Genomic DNA, 9,794 nt, shown 5'->3' with positions numbered 1-9,794 from the left:
CACCGGTGGAGGTTTTCCTGGTGCCGCAGCTTTCATGTCAATGGGGGGATCCGGGGGTTTGCTTAGATTTGAAGTTTAATTTTTCACTGTAGAAAGAGGTTTTCTTCCCACACAGAGTGTACAGCAGACGCTAAGGTTTTTGTCACTTTTTTTCAGAGTCAAACTCAAAGTAATGTCAGTACTTCCAAGCTTTAAACGCTGCATGGTCGTACTCTCTCCAGCAACACACATCTGTTGCTGCCACAGATGTCGCACGCTCATACGTCATTGTCATGAGACATTCTCACAAACAAAATCACAGTTTAGTAATACAGCGTACTTACGAGAAAGTAACAGTAATATAATTACTTTTTTGCAATAGTAATCCCTTACTTTACGTGTTACTTGAAAAAAGTAATCGGATTACAGTAACGCTTGTAAGTGCCAAAATTATAATTAATTGACACATTAAATATAAACTTGTGCTTTTATGGAAAATACTGAACATGAAATTAACACAAATCCATTAACATGAATTTACCTCTATTGAAAAAAGCTAAACAAGACTTTTAACAAAAATCTCAAATTATGTTTGTTTGTTATTGTCCATTTATGGAAATATAAGCAGCCTCCTAGAAAATCCTAAAAATATTTTTTAACTCTGTAGAGTTTATTATGTGGATGTGGTGGCAGCGCAAAGACAGCCTGCACTTCTGATTTATAAACAAAATTTGGGAGCTGTTTTAATTTTGTTCTCAGTGGAAGAGTTGGATGGAGGAGGTTGCTCTTTGGTGAGATTAATGGCAGAGGCGTAAATCCTATCCCACAAACCATAGACCAAGGCGACTATGGTTTGTGGGTAAATGTTAGAAATGAGAAAAAGACAAACACCCATGTCGAAAAGTAGAGGGCTCATAGTTGAAGGTTTTAAAGGCGATAGCATACACAAAACATATGGAATACATAATAATAAAGATTATGATCTCTACACTGAAAACAATTAATCAGCATTCACACTAATTTTAACAATATGATGAAACAACAAGTAAGTCTGGTACCAACTAGTGAAAGCGACGATTAGTCAGGTAGTCGACCAGTCATGCACATCCTTAAGCCCAACACTCATAAGTAGATTATGAAACTAAAGACTCATAGAAATGGAGTAATTTATTATTTATGAGTACACAGTTGTTAAACCTACTTAATATTTACTAATAAATGATCAGTTTAACTAATTAGCCCCCACATATTTAGGGATTTTTAGATTTATACCAGATTTTATTTTCAGACACGGCAAACAATGATTATGTCAACATCTTTAATCAATGACATTATCGAAACCACAAACGAGGTACAAAATGATTCCCTTCACTCTAAAACATCAAGGTGTATGGAGCTCTTCAAATGTAGGTTGGCTCAATACCTTGAACAGTGTACTACTCTCGGCAGAACTGGATGATGAAACATTTTAACTCCACACTTGTCTTATTATTATATATTATAATAAGACATGATTATTTATCATAAATAATTATAAATAAGACAGTTTAAAGCAAGGCAAATGCTGGCTGGGGAGATGGCAGCCCCCCAAAAAGGTAATTCAAATATGCTAAATTCGTGACTGATGATATTGGACTCCAATAATTACTCTGTTAATGTAACAATTTGATCTTTTTCACCAATTTTGTCATTTTCAAAAACATGAAGTTTACTTTCAGAGAAGAGAAAAGAAAACAGAAATGCTTTTTTTAGAACCATTTTTATTTGTTTTGTGAATGTTTTCAACCAGATTAACTGATTAGCAGGGTAGTTGAAAATATATAATAATCCCCAAAATCCTTTTTTTTTTTACAGTGTATTGCCTTCGTCAGCAGCCTCTCTACAACTGTGTGGCTGAGCTTCAGCCTGCGCTGGGATGTTGAGTTCATTCATTAGCTTGTGAAAACTTTGTGTGTGCATAGCTTGCCACATCAACAACGTATGTGTGTTTTCCTCGAGGTGTTGGAAACAGAGTTTGTTATGGGAGCCCAGCCAAATGCGGGAATTGCAGTTGTCACAATTCACACAACGGACACGAGCACTGTGTGGGATTCATGGAGAATCAGCATGGACCCACAGTGCGAGGATTGTCACCTATTGTTGTTCACTTTTTATCACTGTAAATAAACTCACTGCCTTACACAGCTACTGTGTATTTCGGGGTCAGTGGCCACAGATACTGTGTGTTTTGGGCCTGGTCAGCTCATTAAAACAGGTACTGTTTGTTGTGCTAGGCCACCGGCAACAGTGAACTTGGGTTTTGCTTCTAAGTTAGAAGGCGTCTGGGAAGGAATCTCAAAACTGGATTATAGATGGCAGACAGCTGGTGTCATAAGCCACCAGCTCTGTTCAAAGATGGTCGTTCACAATGGGCATAGATGGCTTCTTTCACTCCTCTTTCAAACAATCTGTCTAATCTGTCCAAAATGTGAACATCGACATCCTCGAAAGAGTGACCTTTGTCCTTAAGATGCAGATGGACAGCCGAGTGTTGTCCTGTTGACCTGTCTGTCTGACCTTCTTTTCTGTGCATCTTTGCTGATTTGATGATCAAAAAAGAGCTTTCTTTACAAGTGTGTGTTCCCTCTTTTTCCCTTCTGGTTTAGAGGGAACATTTTCTGCCCAGTGTTTTAGGGTCCTGATTACTCCAAGTTTGTGTCCCAGAGGGCGTTGGGAGTCAAAGAGGAGGTACTGGTCTGTGTGTGTGGGTTTCTGGTAAACTTCCATACACCGGACGGACGTCAACGCGCCACCTGGACCTGCCGCGGCTGAGCTGGAGGACAACGTGCCACCTGGATCTGCCGCAGCTGAGCTGGAGGTCAGCAAGCCATTTGGACCGGTTAGGAAGTCAGAGCACCGTCTGACCTGCCGCGCCTGAGCCGGAGGACAACGTGCCTTCTGGACTTGCCGCGCCTGAGCCGGAGGTCAACGCGCTGCCTGTACCTGCCACGGCTGAGCTGGAGGACAACGTGCCACCTGGATCTGCCGCACCCAAGCTGGAGGACATCACGCCGTCTGACCTGCCACGCCCCACCTGGAGGACAGCGCGCCTTCTGGACCTGCTGCACCTGAGCTGGAGGTCAACGCACCGTCTGGATCTGCCATGCCTGAGCCAGAGGCCAGCGTGCCGTTTGGACCTGCCGTGCCTGACATGCCACGCCCAACCTGGAGTTAAACGCACTGCCTGGACCTGCCACGCCCAAGCTGGAGGACAGCACGCCATCTGACCTGCCACTCCTCAGCCGGAGGTCAACGCGCTGCCTGGACCTGCTGCGGCTGAACCAGAAGACAACGTGCCTTCTGGACCTGCCGCGTCTGAGCCGGAGGTCAACGCGCTGCCTGTACCTGCCACGGCTGAGCTGGAGGACAACGTGCCACCTGGATCTGCCGCACCCAAGCTGGAGGACATCACGCCGTCTGACCTGCCACGCCCCACCTGGAGGACAGCGCGCCTTCTGGACCTGCCACACCTGAGCCGGAGGTCAACGCGCCGTCTGGATCTGCCATGCCTGAGCCAGAGGCCAGCGTGCCGTTTGGACCTGCCGTGCCTGACATGCCACGCCCAACCTGGAGTTAAACGCACTGCCTGGACCTGCCACGCCCAAGCTGGAGGACAGCACGCCATCTGGCCTGCCACTCCTCAGCCGGAGGTCAACGCGCTGCCTGGACATGCTGCACCCACGTTGGAGGACAGCACACCGTATGACCTGCCACAACCGAGCTGGAGATCTGTGTGCCACCTGGACCTGCCACACCCCAGCTGGAAGACAGCGCACTGCCTGGACCTGCCGTGCACGACCTGCCATGCCTGAGCGAGACAGTCTGCACATCAATGTCCTGCCAAGCTATGGCCTACACATCCATGATCTGCCAAGCCACATCCAGTTCAGTCACAATCTGCACTGCCAGCACGTTGCTGGTCACCTGTCATGCCACGCCGTTGCTGGCCACCAAAAGTCTTTCGCCATTGTTGCTGCCTACCTGAACTGTTCCATTGCTGAACTGTTGGACCTGCGGTTGGCCCTCTGAACTTTTTGTGTTGGACTATGCCCCTTTTGTTGTCTTGGGGGATTGGTTTGCTTTTGGACTATGCTAATACTAAACAGCTAATGTTACCATATGTGTCGGCCAGGTTAACATTCATGAAGACTGTTTAATACTTTATTGAAAACAGGAGCTTTGCTGACCCCTGAACTTTCTCCTTACGTTTTGTTAAGTGTTATTAGCATTAGCTAATCCAGCTGTTAGTAAGGAGGAGCTGTGTGTCTGTCTGTGTGAAGTTGTGTGTCAGCAGCCAAAAAACCCAAAGGATCTATTGGTTCACATTTCCACCAACTACAAGAAGCATCTCACTGTACTCACCAACAGTGATTTCTGGGGGAATAATTATTTCCTTCAATGTATATAGAAAAAAACATTTAGACATTTAGGGCAAGAAGAATCAAAAGTCTCACTAAACAACAATGGTATTTGTATTAGAATATTAAGAGCTATAGATTTTATATACTGATGCACCAAACTCGGTGAAGATTAGAAACACTTTTGCATAGGATAAAGCTGTGCATCATCACAGCCTCCTCCATCCTCTAACCATCCTCTAACCTCCAAATGCATTTTAGGAATAAAACGACCTTTAACATAGTGTACATAGACTGATTCCAGAGACAGATTAGTGAAATGAGAAAACCCCATTAAAATGAAAAACGCTTTCTCTTCCCGGGCAGCAGGGCGCGCTGTCACGCCAGCGTAACAGAAGCGTTTTCCGGGTCAGCGCTTTCATTGCCCCGTTTAGCTCACGCAACAGTCCTTCCGGCCTGACCGCCATCAAAGATAGCAGGTACGATTTTAATGTCGAGAAGTTTTAGCCAAAAGCCGTTTTTAATCTTTGCCATCCGTCGAGTTTTAGAAGATTTGTTGAAACTGTTTAGTAACTACTAACCTTACTTTACGTCTCAGCTCAGTATTGTAGCACCGTATTATATGAAGTTGAAGAAAATGTGGCGTCTAGTCAGCCGTGTCCGTTTTCCTTATGTTCCTAAGTGCGTAGAAATCGGTGCTTCCGAGCGCAGACTGAATATTGTTGTAGTGAGAAACTAAAGCAGCGAGCAGACCTGCTGGCTCATAGGGAGCTGTCGCACAGTCTGGTGGACACTAAAGCTTTACCGGCCCGATGTGACGGATCAGCGCCAGTAGGTCGCTTGTACCCTCAAAATTGGAAATGAAATCGCAGATTGCTCCAGGCTACCTCGCGTGTCTTACATGGCGAGTCCAAGTCAAGAGTTTTTACTGAAGGTGGCTGCAGCAGAGCACATTTTAGTAATCAGCGTTCACTCAGTGTAACTGTGATGGTTAAGCTTCCACCGACATTGACCTGTTTAGATTGTGGTTGTTAAACGGTGATTTGGAGTCCTGTTAGCACTGTAAGAAATGTTTTTGAGACCAAATTATGGTGTTGTTTCAAATGGCTCGCTCAAAAGAACCAGAAGCTCCTGCTAACATTCTTTTTGCACACAGTTATTGTCTAATCTGCAGGTCGCATCCATTGAACGAGAGTAATTGGTCTGTTGTGTGTGTATATCACACAGTGCTTTTTTTATTTTATTTAATGAGGTTGAATTGATTCCACTGACCTTACATCTTGCTCGACTTCCTGAGCTACAGCTACCTTTGCAGTAAAGTAAAGCGATGGACGCCGTTATTCCCATCACTGCTTACAATAGAGCTTAGACAAGAGCCTGTTGTCGGTGTTGGTCTTCCTGCTATTGCATACTAAAGTATTTGTTCTGATATGTTGATCATGTGAGATTGCAGCTAGTTAAAGCCTCATCATTTGCACTTGTCTTAATGTTTGTGTGTGATCCTCCGCAGACATGGCTATTCGTTATCCTATGGCTGTTGGCCTTAACAAAGGCCACCCAGTCACCAAAAATGTAACTGCTCCCAAACACAGCCGCCGGCGCGGGGTGAGTATCTCTTGCTGAGTGACTTTACAGACTTGACTATATTACAAGTGTTAAGATAAATATATTTGCACTTCAGACAGTAGTTTGTGTACTTACTCTGTGACTGGCTTGACCTGAAGCGTTTGATGACACATAGTGTAAATCAGTCCACATAAGCATAATCTGTCAGGCATCAACATTCCTATATCACATTATGTCCAAATAGAGTCAATGGTGTTAAATGCTTTGACTTAACGTGTACTTATGTCTTTACTGCCCAGCGTCTGACCAAACACACCAAGTTTGTGCGGGATATGATCCGTGAAGTGTGTGGGTTTGCTCCGTATGAGAGGAGAGCCATGGAGCTGCTGAAAGTGTCCAAGGACAAGAGAGCCCTCAAGTTCATCAAGAAGAGGGTGAGTTTGTGTCAAAGCACTCGCCAGCCTAAACCACAGTAGTGTTTGCCCGGTTACAAACCACAAAAGTGAGGACAAGTTGTAAAATGTAAATAAAGATTATGCAAATGTTGTATTATCTTTATAATATTTATAAAACATATTACATGTTTAAATAGAGCTGGGCGATATAAGATTTTTTTCATATCACGATATTTTTTTTTTTTTTTGTTTTTTTTTTCCCATTTCAGGCGATAACGATCTATATCACGATATAAGCCAAATAACTATATTTGTAAGATTTAAATGTGCCATTGCTCACAAGTAAAATGTGAAATAATCAGCAGCTTGTTTTTATTTAAATATTTATTTCCCATAATAAGTTCAACAGGGTAGATGTACTTAAGGAACATGAGACTTTTTCAGATAAATAAAGGCAAATATTGCAAACTACACAAAAGGCAGCCGCTAAAGCGTTTAAGTTTCAAAATAGAACAAACAAAACAGACTAAATTGTCAATTCCACTTAGAAACAAAATATTAATTCTAAAAATAAATCTTAGTTTGTTTTACAGAAGAACAGACAAGATTGACTAACTTTTGTCAATATCAAATGAACTGAGAACTAAAAGGAAATTCTCAATCTCTCCTTGTTGTATAGCTGAGCTTTTCTAACAGTTTTAACAGTTACTTTAGTCTGACAAAAGCCGAATGACGAATTAGTGCTTCCAGTCAGACATTGAGCATGCACCGCGTTATTGTATTTCCAGACTTGCTTTCGGCACAATTTACAGTGCACGCTACTCTGTTTTTTGTCAGACTTGAAATAGCCGAAATACCTTCACACTACGGAACTTCTGCGGCTCTTCCGTTCGACAATCTCTCCGGCATTGGAACCATCATCTGTTTTCTCTTCGGTAACCTTCGGTCACGCTCGGTTGATTTTTCTCTAGTCGGCACTCTAGTCCCTCCATTACCCGGGCGGCACGGCGGCCGGCTGCTTCCCAAACAAATACACATGTGCGGCTTGGCACTTGTGCTGTACGTAACAAGTCACGTGACGTGACGCTGCGGCTGTGATTGGTTTGGCTCTGCGCTACTTAATTTGGATTGGCTGTTCTTCTTCTTCTTTTTTTTTTTCTTTTTTTTTTTAAGAGGACGAGCGGTGAGGTCTATCGCAATAGTTTAACTTTTCTATCGAGAAAAAGTTATTTCGCAATACATATCGTTATCGTTCTATCGCCCAGCTCTATGTTTAAACTGAATTATTGTACCATGTTAAGAAAACTGAGCTCATTTTGACTCGATGGCAGCAGCAGGTATCAGAACATTCGAACAGGGTCAAGCTGAAAAAGTGGGACTAAAAAGAAAGAGCTGGAGGAACATTTAGCAGCCACTTAGGTTTATTGGCAACATGTGAGTCACATGAAGGGGTCTAAAAGAGCATCTTAGAGAGGCAGAGGTTCACCATTCTGCAGAAAACTGCGTCTACAAATTGTTTTTCAGAATGTCTCTGAATGTAAACATGTGAAGACTTTGAGTAATTCATCATCTGTAGTTCATAATATCATCATTGTTGGATATCTGCATCACCAGTCCCTTAAAACGGGCATGATTGTGTGGTGGAAATCAGTGCATGGGCTCAGGATCAGCGTGCCCTCCACAGATACAGGTTGGAGCTCTGTCATGCAAAGAGGCAGCCACATGGGAGCGTGATCCATAGACACCGCTGTCTTCTCTGGACCAAAGCCAGTTTAAGATAGACTGAGGCAAAGTGGAAAACTGCTGAGGTCATATTAATCAAAATCGGCACCTTTGGAAGTGGCAGTTTGCACCAAAAACAGGACAAAGCAGGGTCAGAACTGCTGAGCAGCTGGAATCCTCTAACAGAGAAGAAGAATCTTCTAACATTCCTCTTCCACAAGTCCCGCAGCTGCTCTGGTGGACTTGTGGGTTGTTGTTAGAAGAAGAGGGGATGCTACACAGTGCTGCATGTGACCCTGCGCCAACTTATTTCTGATTTGTGGCTGCGATCACATTCAAAATGAGCTCAGTTTTCATAACATGTTTATTTACTGAGGTTATCAGTACCATGTTTTGTGATTTGGAGGTTATACTCATAATTTTCCATGTTACACAGCCTTCCAACTGCTAACTATGAGTTGAGATGTGTGCATTCTCACAATTTCAGTGAGGTAGTTTTATAATGAGCCATCTGTAATGTGTTGGCCATTTATAAGGACTTGAGCTTTTTTGTGATCGTTTGTTGGATATGATTTTTATGCACTGACTGGACAACAGAAAAGCTCAGAGCTCTTCTAATATTTCTATACTGTTTTTCCCCTCACAGATCGGCACTCACATTCGGGCCAAGAGAAAGAGAGAAGAGCTGAGCAACGTACTGGCTGCCATGAGAAAGGCTGCTGCCAAGAAGGAGTAAAAGTCATTTAATAAAACATGAAACTACATTCCAGCCTCGTCTTTCTCTTTTTGCTTTGTCACCATTCATCAGATCTGTTTATGTTGCTGCAACCATCTCGGTCGTCAGCACACCTGAAGATGTTTGTAGAAATCTCAAAATATAGACATAACATGCTGCTTGGCTTTAGACCAGACTGTAGATTAGCCTACTGTGGCTAAAGGAATGAATATCACCAAAGAACTTGTAAAATTACCGCTGCAGCAGAAATAAAGCATATACATTTTTGTATAGAAATGTGTACTTTAAGTATAAAATAAATTTTAGAATGGTGACTTGTGCCCATTCTTTTCTGTTTGAAAGGAGCATGAAGCTTTGGCATGTGTGTGAAAATGCTTAATCAGCTGAGTGTTCTCCAGCACTTTATTCTGTCTCACACACGGTCACACTCAAGCCACTTCCAAATTTTAAATGAGTTCACAAATTTAAATGGAGAAACTTGAGGTGTGGAAGTTCAGTGGTTACCACTGTTGCCTCAGTGAGGGGTTTGTGGTTCACATCCCAACTGGGCTGTTCTTTGATGAGTTTGCATGGTTTTGATGTATGGCTTGTAGTCTTACAGAATTTGAGTGATCAGTACTACAAAACGCGACACATACACCAGTCGTGCTAAAATTAGCACTCACAGGTGAATTCAATAATGCTGATCATCTCCATCTCTGTTAATTGGCTATGCACCACAGACCTTAGTAGACAAACCGTTACTTAAAATGCCATCACTTGACCCAGCTGTATTGGCACATTATAGGTCAATCTCCAACCTTCCTTTTATTTCAAAAATTCTTGAAAGTGTAGTTGTAAACCGCTAACTGATCACGTGCAGAGAAAAATAATTTGAGGAGGTTCAGTCAGGTTCGAACCTGAGAGATGCATCTCCACCTTCAGCTGATCCATGTACTGTTCACTGAAGCCTCATCAGAAATGGTCTCAGTGGAAGGGTTGCTTTCAAGAAGTCATTGT

At 43.0% G+C, this 9,794-nt stretch overlaps 1 protein-coding gene across 1 annotated transcript; it reads left to right on the top strand.

Annotated features, from left to right (window-relative positions):
• Positions 1–4,790: 4,790 nt before the first annotated feature.
• On the top strand, positions 4,791–8,823 carry rpl36 (ribosomal protein L36). Its single transcript, XM_080887455.1, has 4 exons — positions 4,791–4,855; positions 5,887–5,981; positions 6,242–6,376; positions 8,706–8,823. Exons 2-4 carry the CDS (start codon positions 5,889–5,891, stop codon positions 8,793–8,795), a joined length of 318 nt encoding a protein of 105 aa, XP_080743581.1. The 5' UTR covers positions 4,791–4,855; positions 5,887–5,888; the 3' UTR covers positions 8,796–8,823.
• Positions 8,824–9,794: the final 971 nt, after the last annotated feature.

Source organism: Rhamphochromis sp. 'chilingali' (assembly GCF_963969265.1).
Source record: "Rhamphochromis sp. 'chilingali' genome assembly, chromosome: 7".
Classification (NCBI taxonomy): Eukaryota; Metazoa; Chordata; class Actinopteri; order Cichliformes; family Cichlidae; genus Rhamphochromis; species Rhamphochromis sp. 'chilingali'.
Note: the sequence above shows the minus strand (reverse complement) of the source record. Positions and strands in the feature narration are given on the sequence as shown.

What these genes read in the sequence shown, in the direction of transcription:
- rpl36 (XM_080887455.1), top strand. Translation starts at nt 5,889, where the DNA reads ATGGCTATTCGTTATCCTATGGCTGTTGGCCTTAACAAAGGCCACCCA. An exon ending in AACACAGCCGCCGGCGCGGG is followed by an intron (nt 5,982 to 6,241) that starts GTGAGTATCTCT and finishes TTTACTGCCCAG; the next exon opens with CGTCTGACCAAACACACCAA. An exon ending in TCAAGTTCATCAAGAAGAGG is followed by an intron (nt 6,377 to 8,705) that starts GTGAGTTTGTGT and finishes TTCCCCTCACAG; the next exon opens with ATCGGCACTCACATTCGGGC.